This window comes from Paroedura picta, chromosome 5 (genome assembly GCF_049243985.1).
Source record: "Paroedura picta isolate Pp20150507F chromosome 5, Ppicta_v3.0, whole genome shotgun sequence".
Classification (NCBI taxonomy): Eukaryota; Metazoa; Chordata; class Lepidosauria; order Squamata; family Gekkonidae; genus Paroedura; species Paroedura picta.
The window spans coordinates 48,521,827-48,549,016 of record NC_135373.1 but is presented as its reverse complement, the minus strand read 5'-3'; the positions used below and the strand labels follow the sequence as shown (position 1 = coordinate 48,549,016).

General features: G+C 45.9%; 1 protein-coding gene across 9 annotated transcripts in view; it reads right to left on the bottom strand.

The window, feature by feature from the left end:
* LOC143837693 (mitochondrial peptide methionine sulfoxide reductase-like) overlaps positions 1-27,190 on the bottom strand; it is a 73,990-nt gene that overhangs the window by 37,356 nt on the left and 9,444 nt on the right. Inside the window, exons 1-2 of one of the 9 annotated variants that reach the window (XM_077337789.1) lie at positions 8,360-8,622; positions 7,644-7,903 (exon numbers count right to left, since the gene is read on the bottom strand). The exons of 1 other annotated variant lie outside the window; for it this stretch is intronic. In XM_077337789.1, the coding sequence (XP_077193904.1) occupies positions 7,644-7,827 (184 nt within the window). In that variant the 5' untranslated portion in view covers positions 7,828-7,903; positions 8,360-8,622. Of the gene's footprint in view, positions 1-1,944; positions 1,966-7,528; positions 7,904-8,039; positions 8,216-8,359; positions 8,623-22,602; positions 22,742-27,190 lie in introns of those variants that run through there. 7 more of the 9 variants (XM_077337787.1, XM_077337788.1, XM_077337791.1 and 4 more) reach the window with 7 other exon arrangements.

The window sequence follows — 27,190 nt, the reverse complement described above, 5'->3', positions numbered from 1 at the left end:
GGTCTGAGTTGGGATAAATTGAAAGCATCACAACTGATGGTGCAAGAAATATGGTAGGAAGTAAAACTGGTTTAGTTGCAAAAATCAATGAAGAGATGTTGAAACTAAACGGTACACTTCCCATGCAATTTCACTGGATCATCCATCAGCAAGCCTTGTGTAGTAAGATTCTTTAGTGGGAAAGCATGACGCATATTGTTGTATCCAGCACTAATTACATCAGGCATCATGGTCTTGCTCATCGCCAGTTTCAAAATTTTCTCTCAGAGATATATGCAGGATATAAGGATGTATTGTACATCCTTATATCCTGAAGTCAGGTGGCTTAGCAGAGGCAATTTCAGCATTCATCGTGAAATTGATATCTTTCTTAAGGAGAAAGGAAAAGGTCAAGAAGCACTTTCTGACACTGAATGGGGTTTTGATTTGGCTTTCTTAATGGATATCAGAGCATCTGAACACATTGACTCTAAGGTTGCAGGGGAAAAGGAAAGCTTGCGTGTGACATGTATACTTAATTGAAAGCTTTTGAAGCAAAACTAAACATTTTTGTGAAGCAAGTTAGTGAAGGTAACTTTTCAAACTTCTAATGCTGAAATGGACTAAAATTTGAGAAGGATAGGAATTTACAATTCAATGTTGAAAGACAATCAAAGCACTGAACCTATTGGAGGTGGAATTTCAGAACCGATTCACTGATTGCCATAAATTTGGAAAGGAAATAAGAATGTTTCATAATCCATTTGAAGTAACACCAGAAGATGCAAGTAACTTTTTTCAGATGAAACTAATTGATTTGCAAGCCAGTGATCATCCCAGAGACATTTACAAAAAAAAAAAAAGTCTGTTATATTTCTATTCTGGTCTACCTGATATATTTATCAACCTAAAGAAATTTGCTGCAGGCATGTTCACAGTCTTTGGCACCACATACATCTGTAAACAAACCTTTTCCAAGATGAAAATTGTGAAATCAAAATGTAGGTCAAGGCTTACAGATGAATATTTACATGACATTTTAAGAGTGTCTGTCACAAACCTTGACTTAGACATCAATGCCTTAGCTAACAGAAAACAGCCACAAAAATCACACTGACTAGGTAAGCATGTATAGCTAAATAAATGGATTCCACAGGAAAATATTATTCCAAAATGGATTGCATTAATGTTAACATTTCTTCGTTTACCTTTAAACATTTACTTTTGATCTAAATAAGTAGGTTAATAATTTTGTTACATTTAGGTTTAAGACGTGGCCCTCTTTAGGAACTGGGCACGCTAATGCAATCCCATATGCTAAAAGGTTGAGGACTCCTGGATGAAACTACCGTATTTGCCGGCGTATAAGACGACCCCCCCCCCAACATTTCCACTCAAAATACAGTACTATGGGCCACTATGGGCAACTATGTCTATTCCAACTGAAGTGCACCTGGCGTATAAGACGACCCCCCCCCCCACTTGGAGGCATGTTTTTCAGGGGGGAAAAGTAGTCTTATATGCCAGCAAATACTGTACCTGCCCTGCGATCTTACAACTTGCTTCAGGTTGGAGAAATGGGTGCATTAAGGGAAAGAAGACAGCAATAATGCAGGTTCTAAGGCAGCCATTCTCAACAGGGGCCATATGGCTCCAGGGGGGGGCGCTGGCACATTTGAAGGGGGTCACAGAATGAAAAATGTGAGAAGGGGAGTCCAAAGGGTTTAGGGGCCCCTCTTAACGGAACCAATGAAATACCCTTTTGTCACATACGACATCATTAATTGCTAGAAAGCTTGACGTTTGTCAAGGGAAAGAAAAAGAAATAATCAAATCTATTCCTTTGTGTGTGCTTGAATTATTACACTCAAGAAAAAAAATGAACACACATGGTCAATTACTCTAGAAATCTGTCTCGCATATATATAAGATGAGAAATGTCGAATATAGCTTTTTCATTCTTACCTTAGGCCTTTTTTAGCCTAGCTCATTGCACAAGTGGCCAACCTACTGCAGGGGCCCCTGGAACCTCAGAAGAGCTCCTGAAAGGGTCATGGCCCCCCCAAAAAGAGTTAAGAATGGCTGCTTTAAAGGATGTATCCGGGATCCATCTGTTCATGGAACAGGGTGTTCGTTGAAATAAGGATAAAATAAAATTTTGAATGGCACACTCAACAGAGCATATTGTTTCTCTCAAAATATCATTCTGGATAAACAAAAGCAGGCGTTACAACCCAGAAAGTCAGCCTGCCTGCAAGAACACACCCACAGACCAGTACCACTGGCCACCCACCCAATCATACATAATGTTCCTCCTTCCCACCGATAAAGCATCTAAACGCCCTGACTGGTTCTCTTTCTTTTCTCCCACTTTCCTCCACAGAACTCTGCTTTAAGTATCTTCCCAGTATCACCTCTTAAGACAGCTTGCTCAGATAAAGCCTTAGCAGCTGCCTCCAACCCCAACAGATGGTTTTGGCTATCTGTATAGATGCTCTGGCTGTAGCCGAGACCTCCTGAAGTGAAGGCCGGGGTGGAGTGGGTGCACCAAAGTGCCCTTGAAGATTAGCCTGGAAGAGCTCAAGCGGTCTAAACAGGAATGATTGCAAATAAGCCGTAAACATGTCTAAAGAGCCCCTTGGATGTTCCCGTTTCTTCTAATGTCCTTAAAGTGCCGCCATTCAACAGAAAAGGCTGATTCCAGAGCCGAAATGATTGCATGTGCAGAGGGAGGCAAAGGTATTCCCCCCCCCCCCAAAAAAAAGCTAATGGAGCAGTGGGAACAGAACAAACAAGGGAAAACGTAACCGGAGTTGGATCCTTATATGTGATGTACCAAACAGGAACACAGATCTCGTGGACCTCAGGATGTGGCTCAGACAACACCACATCTGAAGCACTTAACAGTGGACTGAGAGTGGCAATTTGATACCACTTTAGATATACTCAGAAAATCCTGATTCCTGCACAGAATCCATTCAGCTCTACCTCAAACATCCCAAGGGATGTTACTCTCTCCAAAGGCCTTTTTCTCCCTCCCTCTCTCTCCCTCTCTCTCACCTAGTCTGTCCTCCAAAAGGGCACCGTGTCTGTAGCTTTTTCTTTAAATATACTACAGATTAAGGGCATTCATTATAACTTACCCAACCTGATCTCTGGATCTGAATGGGGAAGTTTAAATTCTGCTGTGACATTTGAAACCAGGATCGGCCCTCTAGCCCAGTGGTCCCCAACCTGCGGGCGGCGGCCCGGTGCCGGGCCGCGAAGGCCATGGTGCCAGGCCGCGGCTCCCTCTCCCCGCCCCCCCTGCAGTAAAAAACTCCCCAGGCCGCAAGCTTGCGGCCTGGGAAGCTTCTTACTGTGGGAGGGCGGGGAGAGGGAATCAGGGCCAGGCGGGCGTGGCCCGCGGGTATAGCCTGATGCGCGGGCATGGCCCACGCGGCCGCGGCCCGATGCGCGGGCGCGGCCCAATGTGCGGGCATGGCCCGATGCGTGGGCGTGCCTGCGTGGGCGTGGTCCGCGCGGGCGCGGCCCGGTGCCCTGTCGGTCCCCAGCCTCAGAAAGGTTGGGGACCACTGCTCTAGCCTGTACCTGTCAATGGATCCGTCCCTCCTAGCAACAGCCCTGGTTGCTCACACTGAGAATCACAGCCTGAGCTACCTCCTGAGCTACCTACACTGGAACACCCGCCCAGTTCCACCTTGCTAGAAACTCCTCTCCACTAACTGTACAGTGTATTCGGTTGTCCTGCAGCAGTGTGGCCACCGGCTTCCAAAACTAGTGGCGGTTGCCCATAGGGGCTTCAAGACAAAAGACGTGGTTTGCCATGGCCTGCCTCCACATTGCAACCCCGATATTCCTAGGAGATCTCTCAACCAGGGCTGACCCTGCTTTGTTTCTGAGATCTGATGAAATTGGGCTAGCCTGGGTCCATAAACATTTACTTAAAAATATTTTTTAAGAAACACATTAATCACACTCTAGATGTGACTGTACTGGAGCATGCCTGGTGCATTTGCATTTGGAATGGAAGTCATTCGCCTTTAAGGTACCCCTATCGTCTGTTTTGTTTTGCCATAATACACTAACATTGTTACCCCACTGGAATTATTTTGTATTTGGACAGCTAAGTTGATTGAGCTTCTGTGTGGCCTAATTTAAAAATTTCTAAATGCAAATCCCCACCCCCTTTGGGGGGGCTGAATTGCAGGGGGGAAGGATTAACATTGTGGGGAATTTCTTGCCCGCTCATCTCCCCGCCCCCTAGGATTCTATAAAGTCTTAGGGCCTTGAGCACACCTACTGACCCCATCTTCCTTCACTTAAATGACACTTGACCACTCTCAACAATCTGTGTTTCTCAAAGCATGCGTTCTCAGCTGGCCATTTTAAGGGTTTCAGTTTCTGCATCCCTAAGTAGACACCCCCAACACCGAATGTCAAAGCCCTCTCCTGTCTAAGGATGACATCGTTTTTCTGTTTTTGCGATCTGTGAGGTTCATCCAGTTTACCTAGAGCATCATGATATTCTTATAGTTGGCCATTGTACTTCTTCACTCACAACAAACCTCACAACAGACAGTGTGTAAAGTGGCCAGCTGTGCCCTACACAGTGTCTTAGTATTCCCCCACACACCTCACATTCTCCATTGAGTGATTTAACTTCTTGAGACCCAGGAGGTGGGCCTCGAAACCTGAAGGCTTAAAAATATATGTGTATGACACACACACTAAATAATTTGGGGCACTTCCAAAGGACAAAACAGGAACAAAACAGAGAAACACCAGGAAATCAAGACAGACAACTTTGCGCTGGATTACGACTGAAGATAGTGCCGTACTAGCCTGGTTTGTGCCGGGCTCTTGAGCCATGCTGAGGGTCAGGAGCAAATGCACCTGGCAGACCTGAGCAGATACGCAAATCTTGCTCGCCGGTCACCCCAGGAACCGGGAACGGCATCCTGAGGGTCCTACAGATCCGTGGAGACTGAGTTCTCCGGATCGCCGCAGCATGTGCTCAAGGTCATGATGGCACCCTTGTCGTAAATAACTTTCTAAGCCTGAAATGACCAGCTGACCCTGCATTCTTCCCAGATCATCTTTTACCAGACTGACAGGAGCCGGAGTCTGCAACAGTAAAGACTGTGAGTTTTCTGGTTTTTCTTTTTTTTTCCCCACAAGCTTTCCTCCCCCTCCTCAACCAATTTACAAGTGAATCCTTTCCTTGAAGGGAGGCACCCAGATAAATACACTCATTAATCAAACAAAGAGAGAGCTTAAAGAAAAGAGAGACTTTAAAGATTTGTTGGAGAGAGTTCAGTGGGGGACGCTGACTTGATACAGAGATCGACAAACTGATAATTTTGGATCGCCCGAGCTCCCGCGAGACCTCACGAGACTTTCTGTTTATAATCTGTGACTGCCTAGAACTATGGAAAAATTAATTAAGGCACAGCTTTTCCATTTGTTATGCGAAGGGAACTCAGAGATACTGAAAGCAGTCAACAAGTTGGAAAAGGAAATCCAAAAGACTAAGAAAGAGCTCTTAGACAGAACCGACGGTTTGAAAAAAACAGCTGATGAAAACACAACTCAGCCAACAATACATCAAATGAGAATTCAATGTCTGGAACTTAATCAACAAGAGGGGGAGAGAGCTAGGGACGTAAAAATCAAAAGCACCTTGGAAGAACTTGGGAAAACAGATTTAAGGAAGGAAAGCACCGAAAACCTGGAAGTCTATTTAGAGCAGGAAGTGATTTGGATCAACAAAATAAACAAAGTCTATTCAAAGGCGACAGCACGCAGGAAGCTATCAGGAGATATCTCTGTGCGACTAGAGGAAGAGATCCGGATTGACAAAGTATACAGAGCCTACTTAAAGGCAACTGCAAGCAAGAATCAAGCAAGAGACTTCTTTGGCCCTGACAGAAAGGCAACCAGAAATACTCTATGCAGGAACCATCAGGTGACACTGCTGAGTGTGGTGGATCAAGAAACACAAATACTCCAAGACCCGCAAGCAGATACATTATGGAAAAGAACACAATTTCATTTTCTGCGACCACCTGAAGAATGTGATGAACAGTGGAGCATTCTATTGGTTTCCTGTGGGAAAGACAGCAGCAGTAACTCTTAGGTCAGGGCCAATATATGAAGGGAACTGACTTTATATTACCTAAGACAATAATAGAATATATTCTTATAATAGATTATACTCTCATATGTATCAACAATTACTCTGCTAAGAAAGATGGTAATAACTTCTAGATCAGGATCAATATGTGATGGGAACTGAATATGTATGCTAATAAGTATGCTAAAAGAGGATGGCAAACTATACTTTCATATGTATCAACAAGACAGCAGCAGTAACTCTTAGGTCAGGGCCAATATATGAAGGGGACTGACTTTATATCACCTAAGATAATAATAGAATATATTCTTATAACAGATTATACTCTCATATGTATTAACAATTATTTCGCTAAGAAAGATGGTAAAAACTTCTAGATTAGGATTAATATGTGATGGGAACTGAATATGTATGTTAAAAGAGGATGGCAAACCATATCAGCTGGTCGGTTTTTCTCTTTTACTTTTCTGTAAATGCTTTATATAATAATAAATAATAAAATTATTTTTTTTTAAAAGAGACAACTTTGCCTCTCCATAATCCTTAAACCCCAGCTTGGGCACTTCCAAAGGACAAAACAGGAACAAAACACACACACTAAATAATTTGGGGCACTTCCAAAGGACAAAACAGGAACAAAACAGAGAACCACCAGGAAATCAAGACAGACAACTTTGCCTCTCCATAATCCTTAAATCCCAGCTTGGTAAAACAAGAAATCATCCTTCTGAATCATCTGAGCTTCTTCTCCTCCCCAGGATACCATTTGCATAGTTTAGCAAGCCAGCTGGCAGCCGCACAACTAGCTCCAATATGAGTCGCTGCCAGCAGCAAAGTGTAATGGCACAACCCATCCTCGCTTCGCTTCTTGCCATTCCCTGTACCACAATTCGGCATGGAGCAGTCCCAGCCTATGCCAGCTGCCCTCTATCGGCAAGCCCCTTCTCAGTTCTTCCTCTGGCCTCCAGGACCACACCCACTCAACGCTGGCAATCTTCACACTGCAACGACACGGCCATGTTTGTGGCTATGCCTCGCCCAACCCTAGCTTCAGCGCACCCAAGCCAAAGGGAAACGTGCAAAACCGAGGATCTGCCAAACAGAGATTGGAACAGAAATGGAGCCATGATACTGATGTCAAAAGCTCTGCCGTCGCAAAGCACGCACACAATCCCCCACTGCAAACATCCGGAAACCTCGGAAGGAGGTAATGCTGTCCAAGGTAAAACAAAGCAGGTTTTAAGGTAGCAGTCTAAGTAGGATTCGGTGACAGCCAAACCCCAAGTAGAACCCACACCCCAAATACACCCTCTCAACAGGATCACAAAGGTTGTGGTGCACAGCATCGATAATAAAAGCTCAGTTGAGACAATCAAGACCCAGGACAGAGGTTTGTGCCCTGAATTTTCCTACCTGTCTCGAGCTACCTGTGACGGACTCTGACAGCTGCACCATCACGGAGCCCACAATGAATAAGCCGAATGCACGCAGAGAACCAAGGGGGGCAAAAAAATAATAATCAAGATACCCAAGAGTAGACAAAAGGTGCGGAGGCCCGCTTGGATCTGCTCGAGGTTCTGTTGCCTAGGTGGCCAAGCAGCTTGGCAGCTCACAGACGATTCTTCTAAGTCTCTCTCTCTCTCTCCCCCCGTTTTTCTGAGCGACAAGCAGGCAACATAATTTCCTTGGCCCGGATTCAATTCAATCAGCATAGGCACCGTCGTGCTCCTCCAAACACAACTCCCCGCTCCGCCAAAAATTAAACGACAAACAGAACCTAACAGATATCTGCACGGAAAGGAAAATCAAATAGGAAATTATTTGTCATCTTTAAAAAAAAACCCACAAAATTTCAGTCTACGATCAACCCCCCAACCTCCTCTATTCTACATTTCGCAATTCCCCACCTCTCTCCCCAACATACATTGCCACGTTCACACTGTCCCAGCCTTCCATGGCATGTCTGCCAAGCATCCTTGGCAGACCTCCAGCCCATGCCAGCTTTATTCTCTCTCTCTCTCTCTCTCTCTCCCTCTGTCTCCCTCTGTCTCACAGCTTCCCTGCCAACCTCTATCCCAACTGTAGTGTCTCTATGTTACTCCTCTCCCTCCCCTCCTCTTTTTCCAACTGCTTCGCCTGCCTGGCAGAACCAGAAAGCAAGCCAACAAAAAGTAGCAAGACCCGAACATTCAGAGCAACTGGTTTTTGTTTCTAAATAAAGAAGTAGGACAAGGAAGATCTTACCCCCTTTTGTGTGTGGCTCCCTATTTCCTTCAGGCCAGCACCCGCCCGAACCCTCTTGGATGCCCGCTTCGTGCCCTCTACCCTCAGGAGGTTCTGGATGTCAAGGAAGGGGGAGAAAAGAAAGGGAGAGGAGACAGGACAAGGTGGAGGCTGCCATAAGCCTGGCGTCTTTTGTCTCCAAAGGGTGCCAGGTTCGTTTTCCCCCTTCTGCCATCAGAAGAACGTGGCGGGTAGCAGAACAGACACTCTTTTTATATGGTATCAGCTTGCTGAGGCACAAAGCATCATGGGACAGAGAGAGAAAGAAGGGAGGAGGGAGAATGAAAGAAAGAGGCAGTAAATGGCAAGGAGTGAAGAGACAGCGAACAAACGTGTCCTCTCGATATGCCATTTCAGGGCTTCTTTGAAAACACACGCACGAGATACGAGAATCCAGAATGAGCACATAGAACCAGAGCATTTGGAAGACGCTCAGGGGAATGAGGGAGAAGCCACTTAGGGCTGATCTTTGGTAATCAAAGTCAGAGCAAGAACCTCATTCTCTCGTCAAAGCTCTTCTCATCTTGAAATACATGTACATAAATGTTGATTCATAAAACAATGTGGCTTCCTCCTCAGGATAGTCACTTTTCTAATGCATTGGTGGCAAGTCTGTCTCCCCTATCAGTAGTTCTCCTGAAAGTGGACTCACCTCCTTTCCCCATACAAAGTACTGATATGCATGGGACAAGGACAAAGGCTGCAACTGTGGGAACCAAAAATGTGGGAGAGGTATAAGAGCCACCTGAACTCCAGGACAAAGGTTTTGAAGCCTTGCTCAGGCTTCCATCTGGAGGGATGATCAAAGTAAGGCTATTTCTTTTGTGGCCCCATAACTATGTCCCTCAAGAGAAGTCCACCTGATTTCAACACTCCAAATAGTTCAAGAGGACCAGAACTCTTTAATTCAGACCAGCTGGTACTATGAATGGGATAATAACAGGACAAAAATGGTTACATATTAGGAGCCAAGATAAGAACGCTTGCCACGGTTTCCCTGCTTCAGCTGAGCAGAAATAGCTTTCCAGGGTCTTGGAAGAGAAAGATCTTTCCCACTACATTCTACTTGAGATCAAGAACTGAACAAGAGACCTTCTGCATACAAAGCATGTGCTTTATCACTGTGCACGTCCCTCCCAAGCACAATGTTCAGGAATATATGCAAAGTTTAGGGATATCTGCTGAGTTACATCAAGGCAAACCACTGGATCAGGATTGTCCACCAGAGATGGTTCCTCCTAGTCTCAGAAAGAAAGGCATATTCCCCAACACCTGCTACCTGAGATCCTCAATCTGGAGATGCCAGGGATTGAACCTTGGATGTCCTGCCTGCCAAGCATCTGTACTGCCACTGAGCCCAGGATTCTCTCAAAGAGGAGTTGCACTGACCAATAAAACAAGGAAGAAAAAAAACACTGATGAAGCAGGGGGTGAGGAGGTGTTGTTGGTCTCACTTCCACTCACACAAATCTCAAAAGCAAACTGTAGACAACATTCATCCTGTCTTCCATAGACTGTTGGAGAGGGCGATTCAGTCTCTGGCATCTCCATTCCAAAAAGACTGGGTAGGAGGTGAGATTAAAGAATCCTACCTGAGACCCTAAAGAGACAGAACCTTTTCTGTCCTGGCCCCCACCTGGTGGAACAAGCTCCCAGAGGAGATCAGGGTCCTGACCTAACTAAAATAGTTCTGCAGAGCCTGCAAAAGGGAGCATTTGGTTGAGGTCAACCAAAACCAAACAGCACCTACAGGGCCCCCAATCCTCCCTCCCTTGAACCCATGCAACAGATCTGACCAATTATGGGCCTCATGTTCACTGTTAGAACATTATTCTCAGTTTATTGTTCTTACTATTGTTATCTTTATATATTATAATCAGTCAGTTTAATGTATTGTTCTGTCACATTCTGAGCCTTATGACATAACAATATGAAGGTCTTATGAAAATTCATTACAATCCAGCTTGGTATATGAATTTGTTCAGCTCATTAATACTTTTCTATCTTACAAATCAAGTACCATTTCCCCAGGAAGTTATTATCCGGGTGGGAACACTGTACCCGTTCACTCTGCATTCAGAGAATGAGACATTCAAAGATGGCTTATTCTCAATGACGGCCTATTCCACCTGGCAATATTCTCCTATGGAAATCCCAGTGTCACTGCAGTTCTCAATGACACACAGAGGCAGTGAAGCTTACCCACGGCAGGTTATCCTGCATTGTTCCTGCCCCAATTCCCAGGGCAGTCATTCTGCTGCCTCTCTGACACTATGGGAGGAGATCTCTCCCTTTTTTATAGGTAATAATAATGGATATACTAAAATGCCAATGGATGATGGGGGGATACCTTCCCAAAGTCCAGTGGGGGTGGGGTAATTGCGGTGGGGACTTGGGCGAGGAAAATAGCTGCCATATGGCTAGGGCCAGGAAAATGCAGACTCTCCTACACGCATAGCAGCCAGCCCAGCTTTGCTGCAATCCTTCCCAAAACGACACAACAAAGCGGGCTTAGGAAAGCTTGCCGAAAAGCTGAGGAAATCACTACTGGTACATGGAAACAGTTATTAAAAAAAAACAAAAAACAGCACCCAGCCAAATAATCAGCATGGAAACGGCCTATGTGGTTTACCAAGGGGTGTTTTAATTATGTTTTAATGGGTTTTATGGGACTGTATTGGTTTTATAAATTGCTGTAAACCGCCACAAGACTTTGGAGAGCATCGGCATATAAATAAATAAATAAATAAATAAATAAATAAATAAATAAATAAATAAATAAATAAATAAATAAATAAATAAATAAATAAATAAATAAATAAAGGCATCAAAGGGTCAAGTAATGTTCTTTAAAATGGAATGTATTGCTGCGTGTGAACCTTACACACAGCCGGGGCAGTTGTAGGGGTAGACACCAAGTTATTTAATGGTCTTTTAAACGGCATTTATTGTTACGTGAATTTTGCAACTGTCTCATTCCTGGGCATGCTTCAGGGCGTTGTTGTCACTTGCAGGGAGTGTGCTTTTCCTGGTAGCTCTTATAACGTTCTAAATGTTTGATTTGGAAGTGTTTTTATTGTTGGACATTTGTTCATTGCCATGATTGGCGGGATTATGGTTTTGTAAATTGTGTGAGTTTTGTAGCTGGCTCGGAGCCGTATTTCAATAAATCTAATCTCAGTGGCTCTCCAACACAAATAGTGCAGAGGACTGGGAGGAAATCAGATTACAGTTTTTGGAGAACAACAGAAGAATTTATGGATACACAGTAGCACACATATGCAATCCCAATGTCACAAGCCAGGAGAGTGCTTGCTGAAAATGCTCAGAAGCAAACATGGAGTCCTGAATTTAACCGGCTTGCCCATCCCATCCTTGAATTAAACAGATTTACCTATCCGATGCTGAGGAACAGTCAGCAGGCAAAGGCTGCAGCTAGTTGGCTCCCTTCGTGGGCATCCCTTAGGCACCTGGCTAGCCACATTTATATTCCTGAAACATACAGGCACATGCAAGTGGCCAGGAGACTCCTGAAACACTTCCTTAAAGGCAGATGATGGGTGTGGGCAGTGGCTTTTGGAACAGGTGAAACCACATCTGCCCAGTTAATTTCAGAGAGGAACGCCTGGTTCCTGCTCCTTAGTGGACTGGGTAACAAACCCAAACATTTAGAGACTTGGATGTTGAAAGAAATATAGTTTCACCCATGGGCTATCGTTTCACACAGGACTATGCTCCAAAAATGATGTGAGTTCCATCAAGAGGAGGAAAGGTGGCACAAAAGAGCAACCAAAACGATTGAGTGGTTGATCCACCTTCCCTCAGAGGAAAAGCTAAAGAATTTAAAAGGTTTCACTTTGGAACAGTTAAGAAGAAGAACATGATAGTGATCTATAAAAATGTGCATGGTACAGGGAAAGAGTCAAACAGAACTTTCCCTCTCTTCCATAATTCACTTCCAGTCAAATGGGCAATAGATTCAAGACAGAGAAAAACATTTCTTTATACGATGCATACTTATGGAATTCACAGGTACATAATCAAGCAAGGATCACTAGCTTAGATGGCTCAAAAATGGGATTAGCAAAATTCATTTTTGAAGAATAATCTATGTTCTAAATACACTTGGGGGGAGAGTTGAAGAGGAAGAGGAGGGGGTAGGAAGGCCGCTAGGCATCCCTCCCAGTCTTTTATTCCTCTGCTGTCTCCTAGCAACACAATCTGTTGCCATGGAGAACACAGCATACCCCATCCCCAATCATCACACAGGGAGTTAGGGCATCATTCCACAGTACAGGCCCTTGGCACATGTTCAGAATCTAAACAGGGATGACACTCTCTTGGGGAAGAACAGCTGGGAAATCAGCATGCAACCTCCACACACTCCCACCTTCCCATACAAACAGCCATTTACCCACTGGCTCCAGAAAACAAACAGAGAGCATACCATGCACAAACAAAACGTAAATGTGGATAATTCCCATAGTAATATCTAATGGCCAACACTAGTGACTCACAATGCAAAGAAAATAAAGTCAAAGTCAAGTTGCTGTAAGCATCGTTTTTCATGTGAACACACGGACCTATCACTAAAAGAAGGGATTCTATGCTACTCCTTTGCATCTCTGAGATCTGAGGGTATGTGGATCTCAGAATGGGTACTATCATCTCTATCCCTTGCATGTTCTGAAGAACCAATGGATAATGGGAACTTAGGTCATTATGAGAAAGGTGAGGAGAAAAATGGAAAAATGAATAGAAGAGGCTCCTCTATCAATTCCCAAACTGAGACACAGAATTTGCTCATCAAGGAATCAGTTCCATGTCACTGCCTAAAAACCCTTGCCAAATTAAGAATATAACAAGCCCCCCTGGGTCAGATAAAAAGCCCATCTTGGAAGTTCTGTTCAGCATTCATGGCCAACAGCTCCATGAATTTTCAGAAGACTGGAGGAGAGCAAATGTTATCCCAATCCTCAAAAAAGGGCAAAGAGAGGACCCAGGAAACTACAGCCCAGTGAGTCTGATCTCAGTTGCAGGGGGAATAATGGAGCACATTTTAAATGGGGTGATCTGCAAACATCTGAAGGACAATTGTTAACCTGGGAAAGTCAGCATGTATTTGTTTCCAACAGATCCTGCCAGACCAACCTGTTTTCCTTCTTTGACCAAGTGAAGAGCTTATTAGATCATAGAAACTCAGTTGATGTTGTTTACCTGGCTTTCAGTAAGGCTTTTGACCAGGTTCCCCATGATGTTCTGATGGGGAAACTGGAGGACTGCAGACTAGATTTTTGGATAGTTAGATGGATAGGGAACTAGTTAACAAAACCGCACCCAGAGAGTAGATTTCAGTTTGAGAGCCAGTTTGCTGTAGTGGTTAGGAGTGCGGACTTCTAATCTGACATGCCAGGTTCGATTCTGCACTCCCCCACATGCAGCCAGCTGGGTGACCTTGGGCTCACCACGGCACTGATAAAACTGTTCTGACCGAGCAGTGATATCAGGGCTCTCTCAGCCTCACCCACTCCACAGGGTGTCTGTTGTGGGGAGAGGAATGGGAAGGCGACTATAAGCCGCTTTGAGCCTCCTTCGGGTAGGGAAAAGCGGCATATAAGAACCAACTCTTCTTCTTCTTCTTCTCCTCCTCCTCCTCCTCCACTCTTCATCAGACTGGATCTTAGAACAGTTTATTGTCTGTGTACATTCTTACTGTATGCTTTATTTTGCATAATAATACTGTATTTTAGGATGTCTTAAATTCTGGTCTTAACAGATGTATCACATAATATTATGCTGGTCTACGACCATAATAAAGGTCTGTCTTTCATCAGAGTGCAGGGAGGTGGGAAGTGGAGTGCCACAGGGTTTGGTACTGGGTCCAGTACTTTTCAACATTTTAATCTATGATTTGGATGAGGGGGTGGATGAACTCCTCGTTAAATTTACAGATGAAACCAAATTGGAGGAGTAGTGTGACCCTATGGAATAGTCTGACCCTTTGTCAGACAATGATCTTCTTACATGACAGGGAATATATAGCAAAAATCAGTTCTGTTACTGATTATTATTGGCTGTATCTGGTTGTGGCACAGATGTAACAGAACTGATTTTTGCTATATATTCCCTGTCATGTAAGAAGATCATAGTCTGACAAAGGGTGCTTGCACTTGAAAGCTCACACCTTGAATAAATCTCTGTTGGTCTTAAAGGTGCTACTGGACTCGGATTTTATTTATCAGGTGATATGACATATATGATGGGCTTGAAGGGGGTGGGAAGGGGGACAGCCCCGGGGGGGGGGGGGGGAGGTGTACACAGCTATACTTCCCAACCCTATTCTGCACAATTGTGCCACTTCTGGGATTTCTCAAAGCCAGAAAAATATTTCAGGGGTTTCTCAATGGTAAAATTGTTGAGAAAGGCTGGGCTAGAGGGTGAGGCTAAGGTGAAATGGGGCGAAATGGTGGCAGCAAGGCAGAGAAAGCGTCATGGTTTGTACCCCTCCCACCTCCTCTGATTGCAGCTCAGTGAGGATTGGTGAAGCAGAGCCCAAGAGACAGCACTGCCATCCACCAACCAACTTCATATTTTTTCTGTGATGAGATTGATGAGACCAGATGTGCAGGTTTGCCAGTGCGGGAGAGAGGAGGAGAAGGGCCAGCCCATGGATTGTGAGGCAACTGGCTGTCCTGTGCATGCCACTGTGATGGGAAAGATGTCTCAGCCCCAGAAAAGAATGGAGGAGCAAAGGGGGAAAACGGCACTGCTCACTAAGATGCACATCTGAATGGTGTGGCGCCGGGAGACGGAGTGAGTATCAAGGCAGGTGGTCCTGGCATCCCCCTCCTGAACCAGAACCCTGTTGTCTTTTTAGTTATTTGTGTATTTTATATTTATATACTGCCCCACCTTGCAGCTGAGGGTGGTTTACAATGAACATTACAGAGAAGCATCATGGTTATGAACTTATAACATTTCTAGCAGTAGAACTTTATAACTGTATAATACAACTTTATAACATTATAACAGGAGAACATGATAAATTTAAAGCTGTATAAGTGTTAACTATAAGGCTGGGAGTTCAATCCCAGCAGCCGGCTCAAGGTTGACTCAGCCTTCCATCCTTCCGAGGTCGGTAAAATGAGTACCCAGCTTGCTGGGGGGTAAACGGTCATGACTGGGGAAGACACATTTTACTGATTTCACTGCCATTTCATAGGTCTTCAAAGATGACCTAGAAGATGTTCTCAATACTTCATTGCGAGTTTTCCTCCAAACTCAGGGCCATTCTGCACAAGGACCAATGTTGCCAAATGTTCACAGAATGCAGAAACGCTATATTAAATAGTGGAATTTCATCATTCCGCATACCTTTATTTTTAGTGGAATATAGAAGTCCCAGTAGCTTCATTCATTCCCCACAGGTTTCCGGTCTCGCTGAAATCGCAACAAAGGAAGTTATTTTTTTCTGCGCTTTTTCCCGCCCCTGGCCGTCAATCAAACAGAATCAAACACACCTGTTGCAACGAATATGCGTTCAATCGTTGCATCAGAAAGACCTTTTTGCTGGCGTAGGAGCTGGCGATTAATCATTTACACGCTCCTCAAGTAGAAAAACAAATCCCCCCCCCACGGGCGCGATTTGTGGCCAAAATTACAGGCAGTACCGAACAGGGGGCTGTGTTGTGCTTGGGAACTTAAGGAGCTTTGTTTTACTTTAAATCACTTCTGTGGAGGGACTTTAGCAAGAGAACGCTCGCTCGTTCATTGCTTTCGCAGATCTAAGGGGGGGGGAATGGTGATAGCTTCCCTGGAAGTTTGGGGCAAGAGCGGGGGAGGGACTTTCTTTCTACCGCTACATTGAGAACGCACATATCTTTCGCTGATGTGTTGCAGCTTGAGCGCAGAAGTGTAGCAGTTTTTTCAGGGGGAATCCACTTTTCCCGATTCCCCAAAAAGCGCTACAACAAAGTGCTTTTTACAGAAGTGTTGCAGGAGTGTTGCAGATTGTGTGCGACATCAAGTGGAACATTGAATTTGTAGCGTTTACCAAAGGTAAGACTTCTGCTATATTTAAGTTGTGCGGAATGGCCCTCACTCTAGCCATCTCCATTCCTGTTTCATCCCACGGAGCTTGTCTGTGTACCAGGGGAACTGTTTTAGACAGGGGCAGAGAGGCCTCTGGGGAGTGGTCTCATCAACAGCAGTCAGTATCCCGTTGTGCCAGTCGCTGACTAATTCATTTAGAGAAGTGCTGGGAGGCATTGGGTTCTTCAAAGCATTCAGGAATCCATTTGGATCCATAAGTCTCCTTGGGCAAGCTAAAATTTCTTGGGACCCAACTGAGGGGGGAGCAATCGTAGCCAGGCCTTCAGGGCGTAGTGGTCTGACCATGAAATGGCATTTGCCACTATCAGCTCTACTTCCAGCCCTGTGCTGAAGATAAGGCCCAGGGTGTGGCCTGTCGGATGGGTGGGGCAGTGACAAACTGTGAGAGCCTCAATGTCATCATGGCCGACACCAGGTCCAGCCCATTTCCAGAGGCGAGTAGCTCAGCACGAACACTGAAGTCCTCCAGGATCAGTAGTCTGGGGAACTGCAATGTCCGGGCCGCAGCCACTTCCAGCAGGGCTGGTAGGGCATCCGGTGGTGCATTGGGTGTGTGGCATACCACCCAGATGGCCAAGCTCTCAGCTGCATCCCACCCAAGGCCAACACAACACATTCAATGCCTGAGATTGACAGCACAGGAATGGCTCTGAAGGAGTAATCCTCCTGGATCAGGATTGATGCCCTACCCCCTGTCCGAATGTCCATGACTGATGGGTCACCTCGGCTGGTCGCTCAGGCTGGCCCACGTCACAGGGTGGGATAGGGCAGTGGAGGAGGGAGTCCAACGCACCTCCTTGAGCTCTTCAGAGGTAAGATGGGGGAAGAGAGGAAATGAAAAGCAAGAGATGGATCATCACTGTGCTCAGCTGCTGAGGCGGGGTGTGAAGGGGAGGGTGCTGGAAAACCACCTTATTTATTTGAAAGGAGAATGACCCATCTCCTAAAGGTGCGATATCCCCCTTTTTATGATATCCCTTGGAAAAAACCTAGTCTTGCATATGATTAAATATATTTATTGGGGCTTTTGTGGGTTCCCCAGTAAATCAATATCTTTCACTGCTAGGAGTCGATTGCTGTTGTTTGTAAAAATATTATCGTTAATTGGATTTGCCTGTGTCCTTTATAAAGTTTATATCTCTGGTAACACATGGCCTGACCTGACAAAGTGACATTTACATCAGAGATCTGGCCCTTGCAACAAATGAGTTCAGCACCTCCGTACTAGAGCTTTTAGCATGGTTTGAGCTGCAAGTGTTTTACTCTAACTGGCTGTGTGATGCATCGTTCTTGGTCTGCCATATCTTGGTCACAGAGCCTTATTTTTATTATTTATTTAAAATATTTCCATGCCACATTTCTACTCAAAAAGAGTGCCCAAGGCAGCAAACACCCAAAAATATCAGCATTAAAACAGCATTTAAAATAAAGTGTATCTGAAATAAACAATTCAATTAAAATACACACAGAACTACACAACCGGGGAATGCCAGTAACAGTTATTAGGGGTACAACAAGTAAAAGAAGAGTTTTGTTGGACAAACAGGTCTGTTGTTATACAAATATATAAATGAGTATAAACCTGACAGAAGAAGAAGAAGAAGAAGAAGAAGAAGAAGAAGAAGAAGAAGAAGAAGTGTTGGTTCTTATATATGCCGCTTTTCTCTACCCGAAGGAGGCACAAAAACGGCTTACAGTCACCTTCCCTTTCCTCTCCCCACAACAGACACCCTGTGAGGTGGGTGAGGCTGAGAGAGCCCTGATGTCACTGCTCAGTCAGAACAGCTTTCTCAGTGCCGTGGCGAGCCCAAGGTCACCCAGCTGGCTGCGTGTGGGGGAGCGCAGAATCAAACCCGGCATGCCAGATTAGAAGTCCACACTCCTAACCACTACACCAAACTGGCTCTCATTAAAAACCACAACACTCAAATAACAGTGGGAAATCCTCTAGGTTAGCGATCCCCAACCTGTGGGCCCCGGACCACATGTGGTCCTTCGACTAATTGGAGGTGGGCCCCAAAGGACGCCTTCTCCCCTCCCCCCCAGCCCTTTACTTCATCCCCCCCAACCCTTTACAACACACTTCATTGTTGTGGCGTGTCCATATCTTATTTTGAAGGGATGTTTAAACATTACCATAGCAATCAGAGAGCACTAGGGCAGTGGTTGAGAGTAGAGGAGTAAACTACCCCCCCCCCCACACCGGGCCTCAGTAAAAGGCGTTGAGTGGTCCCCGGAGTTGAGTGGTCCCCAGTGATAAAAAGGTTGGGGACCACTGCTCTAGGTCATTCCATTGTTGACCTAGGAATGACATTTATGTCAGAAATCTGGCCCTCATAATAAGTGAGGTTGACACCCCTGTGCTAAAGCTTTTAGTAGGGTTTGAGCTGCAAAGAACCTTCAAAGGGAGATTAAAATGTGACGTTGTTCAACTTGAGTTCATTCACAAATTCAGAACCCAGGACTAAAAAGCAAAATTCTCATCTCACTACTGACACGGATTTTCCATCCCTCCTCTGCTTTAATTAAGATGATTACAATGTGCAATTTGTCTCTACATCCTGATTTCCTCCTTTGCAATATCCTTCCCACCTTCTAAATAGGATATAAGGACTCAGAGGTCTCCATTCCAGCTTGTATCTGATGAAAGCAGCATTGATTCTCAAAAGGTGATGACATGAAAAATCTTGCTGCTCTCTGAGGTGCTACAGGAATTAACTCTAGTTGTTCAAACAAAAGAAGAAACTCTTCACCTGCTTGCAAAAGACAACAATAAAAAGAGACATAGATGATGCATCCTGCAGAGTGTGTCAGAGTTCTGGCATCGTGACTAAAAAGGCCCTTTCTTAAGTTGCCTTCTATCTATCCTCAGATGACACCTGCAATAGGGCTTCCAAAGTCAATCAGAATTGATGGGTAGGTCCTTAGGGTGTGCTGACCTCACCAAGTCAATACCAGCACCCTGAATTGGCCTGGAAGCAAATTGGGAACCAGTGTAGATGGAACAAGACTAGGATGATGTGGTCCTAGAATGGACTCCAGTCAATATTCTGGCCACAGCATTCTGTACCATGCATAGTTCCTAGACAGTCTTCAAGGGCAGCCCCATGTAAACCACGTCCATATATTCAAGGCAACTCAGCCCCAGTATAATACATGAATTGACTTGCTTTTGTGATATATGGCCTTTCAAAAGTGTCATTCATATCAATGAAACGCTTCAAGCTTCAATCACAGAAATGTTTGATTACACTTAACTACAGTCCTAACCTGAGCTACATTATTTTTAAGTCAATTGAAGGTTGTCCTGCTGTTTAGGATTGTGTAGTTAAGACGGGCCCTCATTCATGACAGGATGTCCAATTGAGCCATGATCTCTTTCCTTCTTTGTTTTTCATAGGACTTTGGACCACTGTCACTGACAGGCCCTGACAGCACTTATGAAGCCTTCTTTGTATTTATTTATTTACTTCCTTTATACCTGGCTTAACTCCCCAGTGGCTCACAAAACCAATCTCCCCCCCTCCTTTTTACCCTCACAATCACCATCCTGTGAGGTAGGATCATCACCTTTAAGGCCATATGCAATCTGGGCCCAGTGTACCTGAGGGACTGCCTCCCTGTCTACACCCCTGAAAGAACTTTACGCTCTGCCACCTCCAAATAGCTGGTGATCCCTGGCCTCAAAGAAGCTTGTCTGACCTCAACCAGGGCTGTCCTTGCCCCCCACCTGCTGGAATGAGCTCCCAAAGGAGATCAGGGTCCTGCTGGAGCTAGATCAATACTGCAGGGCCTGCAAAAAGGAGCTCTTACACCAGGCATTTGGTTGAGGTTGAACGAACTGACATCTATTGGGCCCTCAGAACCTCTCCTCATGAAAGAAACACCCTGAACTGATCAACCATGGGACTGTTAATAAGTTGATGGTGTTAAACACTGTCATCTTTGCTATCACTGTTATTACTGTTACTCATTCGATGTTGTTATATTATTATTATTATTATTATTATATTTATATTTATATTTATATTTATATTTATATTTATATTTATATTTATATTTATATTTATACCCCGCCTCCCCCCGAAGGCTCGAGGCAGCTTACATAACCCCATCCCCTAAAACCATAAAATGACAATAAAAACCGATAATTTACAGTAATGGCAACAGCGATGGCGTAATCTACTCATTTGCTCTCCGCATCCTCAACTACAGGAGGGGGGTGACGCTCTCTACTGCCAGTTTGTGAGGGGGGGGCTGATCTTCTTTCCGCCCGGCCTCAGTTATAAGCCTGGCGGAAGAGCTCCGTCTTACAGGCCCTGCGGAATGCTGGTAATTCCAGCAGGGCCCTCAGCTCTTCCGGGAGCTCATTCCACCAGGTTGGGGCCAGAACCGAAAAGGCCCTGGCCCTAGTTGAGGCCAGGCGGGCTTCCTTGGGGCCGGGAACGACCAGTAGGTTAGCCCCCGCAGAGCGTAAAGCCCTGCGGGGGATATAGGGCAAAAGGCGGTCCCTCATATATGCTGGGCCTAGACCACGGATGGCCTTGAAGGTCAAAACCAAAACCTTGAACCTGATCCGGAAGGTGACCAGTAACCAATACAGCTGCCTCAGAACTGGCTGGATGTGAGCCCTCCATGGTGTAGCTGTGAGGACTCTAGCAACCGCATTTTGGACGAGTTGCAGTTTCCGGATCAAGCCCAGAGGCAGGTCGGTGTAAAGCGAGTTACAGAAATCTAGTCTAGAGGTGACCATCGCATGGATCACTGTGGCCAGGTGTTCGGAGGACAGATAGGGCGCTAGTAGCCGAGCCTGGCGAAGATGGAAAGATGCCCGGCTAGCTACCTGTTTAACCTGTGCCTCGAGTGTTAGTGAGGCATCAATGGTCACCCCTAAATTCCTGGCCTGAGACGCGATATTAAGTTGCATCCCGGCCAGAAAGGGTAAGCGCGCTTCCTGATCTGCCCCCCTACGGCCCAACCACAGAACCTCCGTCTTGGAGGGGTTGAGTTTCAGGCGACTCTGCTCGAGCCATCCAGCTACAGCTTCCAAACATCTGGCAAATGGATCTGGGGGGGAGTCCGGGTGGCCATCCATGAGGAGAAAGAGCTGTATACAATATACTGTATTGTTCCATGTTCCCTCTATGTAAACCGCCCTGAGCCACAGGGGAAAGCACTATATATATAGGTGACGCCCTTGGGGTGACGCCCTCTAGCGTTTTCATGGCTGAGTCAATACGGGGGTGGTTTGCCATTCCCTTCCCCAGTTATTACCGTTTTACCCCCCAGCAAGCAAGTTGGGTACTGACCTCGGAAGGATGGAAGGCTGAGTCAACCTTGAGCTGGCTGCTGGGATTGAACTCCCAACCTCATGGGCAGAGCTTTCAGACTGCATGTCTGCTGCCTTACCACTCTGCGCTACAAGAGGCTCTTTATATAAATTTATATAATAAATAAATAAATAGATTAGGCCAACACAATGTGATCATTCAGCAAACTTCCAGTTTTCTGTAGTGGTTAAGAGCAACACCTCTAATCTGGAGAGCCGGGTTTGATTCCCTGCCAGTCCTCCACATGTAGCTAACAAGTGACACTGGGACAGTCACAGTTCTCTCAAAGCTCTCTCAATACACCTGCAGATCTGGTTCTCCCTACCCCCTCCACTGAGCAGGCCCACTCAGAAGCCCCCTCCCTTCGCCCAGTCTAAAATGAGCTTATCTGCTATTGGTGTGAAGGAAAGACCAAGTTGTATTAACTTTCACCTCTGCACACCTTCGGCAGGGAGGAGGTGCATACCCAGCCGCTTTGGACTGTAGCGTTCTGTTTTGCAGCAGAAAAACACCTGCTAAATCATTGATTTTTCCTATTCGTTCCGAAAGCCAACTTTTAGAAGGCTCCTCCAGGGGACAAGGGTGACTCCGCCGCAAAGGAGACAGAAGCGATTTTGTAGGCTGCAGCAACTTTCTGGCCGGTCTGTTTGGAAGTGCCAGCGGCAGATCCTGTGTCCAGCCGAGCCGGGCACGTCCCCCAGCCCAGGGGCCCAAGTCCCGCGGAGGTGCAAGGGCCCGCCTCCAACCTCAAAAGCCGAGTACCTGACACCGCGAGCGCCTCACACCTGCCGGGCAGCGCTTCCTCTCGGCTGGGCAGCTGCGCTTGGCCGGCCATGGCAGCGGAGATCCAGCGCCCGCTCTCCACGTGCAACCTGCCCCCTTCCCACCTGCTGCGCCCGCCGCGGACAGAAGTTAGCGCGGGGGGCGGGGCCCCTGGTGACGAGGGGGACGGGGTGGATTCCAGGTCACGTGGGGCCATAGCGGGCTAGAATTTCACCCTACCTCCTCCCCGATCCCTTTCAACCGGAGAATGAATCTGGATCGGCATCTTCTGCGTGCTCTGCCACTAAGCCAAGCCTACCCACCAACCCTTATTAGACCCCACAAAACATGTTAGGCTAGGAGACCCAGGGTCAATTCCCGCTCAGCCGTGAAGCTCTCCGTATCACTTTGGGCTAGTATACCTCAATGGTCCATGGATAGGTGTCTGTCCCTACCTCACAGGGTGGTTGTGCAGGCCAAACGGAGAAGGGAAAAACTGTGTCCGCTTCCCCGAGCTCCTTGTACAGAGGGTGGTGGTTGTTTAGATCGTTATCTCCGTCTTCACACGAGCATTGTCAAGTGTAGGATAGGATGCATGAGGAGCAATGGCACATCCCTCTGGCCCTGATGGCCATGGAATGATTCAGGAGCCTGGTGCATTTTGAGCTGCCATGTCCCATATGCAGTGTGGTAGCCTGAGCGTCATAGCAATGAGCTCTGTATTCACGGGTATGTAGGAAATAGAAATGGCGCATACCAGTGCATGCATGTGGGGCTCTCTGGACTGCACACTGGAGAAGGCTGAGTTTGCCACTCAAACCTTGCTCCTCCTGCATCTGTTCTATCACATTGAGTGTCTCCAAAAGGCATTCTTGCCATTCACATACAAACTCAATGCTTGAGCATTTCTGATGACCTTTCTGATTTTCGCACATGCAACCAGCAATGGCTGCAAAAAGCTTTGAACTGATTTATTTCATTGCCTCCCAAAAGGAATTTTCAGAATGTGCTTTATAAGTCTAGTGGAGAATGTATGACACAATCTTACACACATTCTGATCAGTGCTTTGAATATTATTTCCTATTGAGTAAATATTTGTTCTGCAAGGAGTTTCAGGCAATATATAGGATCTTTCCATTTTATCCTCGCAGCAGCCCTGCAGGTGAAACTGTGTGACTTACCCAAGCCCACTCTGTGAATTTCATAGGAAGGGTTCCGACCTGGGCCACCCCCATCCCAATCCACCAGACTGACCAACCGCTGTGCCAGCAGCCACTCTCCAGACTCTCAGGCAGACAAAAGTCTAGGGATCTCTCACCAGAGATTCCAGAGACTAAATCCGGCACCTTTTGCATCAGGCCTGGCCTGGCAACGGCCCCTTCTCTGCACATAAAGTTTCCTTGTACCGAAGCAGACCACCAGTAGACTGATTCCAGTATCCTGTGTTTGAACTGGCAGCAGCTCCCCAAGGGGAGAGAGTCTTTTGCACAGTCTGGGACCCACATACCTGAGGGACCGTCTAGTGCCCTATGTCCCTTGCAGGGCCTTGCGCTCTGCCCCAAGGATGCTTGCCTGGCCTCGACCAGAGCCAGGGCCTTTTCGGTCCTGGCCCCTACCTAGTGGAATGAGCTCCCAGAGGAGCTGCAGGCTCTCAGAGAACTCTCTGCCTTCCGGGGGACCTGCAGAATGCAGGTCTTCCACCAGGTTTATGGTCGGGGCCAGTGCTAGAGCAGATGGGTTGGGTCCCCTTTTCCTCTTGGTGCCAAACATCTTGGTCCCCCCCCCATGCCGCCTTCATAAGGGGTTGTCTTAAATGAGACTATGGTTGTCATCTGTGGCAGTTGTATTATTGTATTGTATTTTAGAAATTGGGGCTTTAATGGGATTTCAATGATTTTATTATATGATATTATATGGATAGTTTATGTAACCCGCCACGAGCGGGTCTCTGAGAGCAGCAAGCTATGAATCCAATAAATAAATACATGAATAAAATGCTTTCACTCAGAGGTCTGCAGGCTATGGCTTTAGAGGCAGAGGTGTCTCAGTACAGAACCAAATATGACTCTTTAAAAAAGGAAATCAATCTTGAAGTTACGGTCTCTTGGAGGGGTAGGAGGGGCACTAGAACAACCAGGATGTGAAGCAAATGGCCAGTTAAAACATTAAGAGCTCGTCAGTTCTCAGAAGCTAAGCAAGGCTGGCCCTGGCTGGTATGTGGATAAACCACCTCTGAACATCCCTTGCCTTGAAAACCCAACAGCGTCCCCATAAGTCATCTCTGACATGATGCTGGGGGAAGGAGGAGGCTTCCTAGAGATGTTTTACAGAAAGGGAAAGGGTAGAGGTGATCAGTGGTCAGGAATCTAGGTGCAAACCATGTGCAGTTTTGTACCAATGCACTAAAACAACTGCACGGGATGCTCCTGTGTGTATTCATGGCTTATTGTGAGACCTTGTGTGCCACTTCTTGAGAAAGGACTTTAACAAACAGTGTTTGGGTTGTGCAAACTTTACAGATTACGAATCTACATGTCAATGATCAGTAATGAGACATGGTATCATTTCAGTTATGCAAACAGGCTCTCAGCCTTTCTCCCACTGGCTGCCGATCTGAATTCTGATTCCATGTAGCCCTTTCATAGCATCAGGTTGCTGAGGCTGTTTGGAATGGAGATGCCAGGTATTGATCCTTGCCACCCTTTCCATGCAAAACATGTACTTTGCCACTGAGCCACAGCCGTAACCCTGACAAAGCTCTTGTCTCTGGCTTCCCTTTCACTGCCTTTCTGCGATCCCCCTCCCCCCCTCCCCCCACGCATCGAGAGTCATGTAGCCGCCTGTGCTCAATTGTCACCTGAGTGAATGAAAGCACACGTCCTATAATTTCCTACTTGATGTCAAAAGGCATTTAATAAGGATTCTTTGTGAGTTCTTAATAACACTCTTGTCAGCACAAGGAAAGAGGGAGACCCCTTCTCCCGGCTCACTCGTTTCTCCTCCCGCTCTTCCATTGGGCCTATTAATTATGCACATCGCTCCCTCTGTGTTGATGGAATTTTTTCCTTGAAGGGGGTGAAATCCACAAGAACTCATCAGCCCACAGCTGCCAGATAGAGAGTGGGCCAGAAATGGTATTTGGGTGGGTACAACTCTTCATATGCTTTGCATCCTGTAAAGCAGGGGTAGTCAACCTGTGGTCCTCCAGATGGTAGCTACTCCAGAGGTAGTCAACCTGTGGTCCTCCAGATGTTCATGGACTACAATTCCCATGAGCCCCTGCCAGCAAATGCTGGCAGGGGCTCATGGGAATTGTAGTCCATGAACATCTGGAGGACCACAGGTTGACTACCCCTGCTGTAAAGAACTCATGGGAGATACTTGGGGCAGTGACCTGGCCTCCCCTGGGTGGGCAATCCATGATGAACACAGAGCTGCCAAGGGAGGGCATGATTTGTATGCCACAGGATAGATCTCTTTACTTACTCATTTCCTTCATTTGTACTCTAAAGCTGCTTACTTCATCATCATTCTCTCCTTCATTCTGTCCTCACAACAATCCTCTGAGGTAGGTTAGGCTGAGAGGAACCGAGAGACAAATTGTGGCTGTGCTTAGCTGCTGATGGATGGGTGCTCATCAATTCAGGAGCCAAATCATTTAAACCCCAAATCAATTTGCTGGTTCAAGCTGCCCCCCTCCCCCGCCCAGCCTAACAAACAGATTAGCTGTCTGTCACGCTGTATGGGGAAGGCCAGTTCAAACCACTCCCCACACACAGCTCAACAAACAATTGCTCGGAAGGAAAGCACCAAAAACCTGGAAGTCTATTTAGAGCAGGAAGTGATTTGGATCAACAAAATAAACAGAGTCTATTCAAAGGCGACAGCACGCAGGAAGCTATCAAGAGATATCTTTGTGCGACTAGAGGAAGAGATCCAGATTGACAAAGTATACAGAGCCTACTTAAAGGCGACTGCAAGCAAGAATCAAACAAGAGACTTCTTTGGCCCTGACAGAACGGCAACCAGAAATACTCTATGCAAGAACCATCAGGCGACATTATGGAAAAGAACACAATTTCATTTTCTGCGACCACCTGAAGAATGTGATGAACAGTGGAGCATTCTCTTGGTTTCCTGTGGGAAAGACAGCAGCAGTAACTCTTAGGTCAGGGCCAATATATGAAGGGAACTGACTTTATATTACCTAAGACAATAATAGAATATATTCTTATAATAGATTATACTCTCATATGTATCAACAATTACTCTGCTAAGAAAGATGGTAATAACTTCTAGATCAGGATCAATATGTGATGGGAACTGAATATGTATGTTAAAAGAGGATGGCAAACCATATCAGCTGGTCGCTTTTTCTTTTACTTTTCTGTAAATGCTTTATATAATAATAAATAATAAAATTATAAAACAAACAAACAAACAAACAATTGCTCCACTGAAATGCATCTCTGGGTGGAATCAGCTGGCAGGGTCTGGAGGCATTTAAATTGATCTAGGTCCCTTTAAATGCTCAGAATTCCAAACTTTCGGCTTTCCCAAATCTTGCTGAACTTAAGTCCCTGTGCT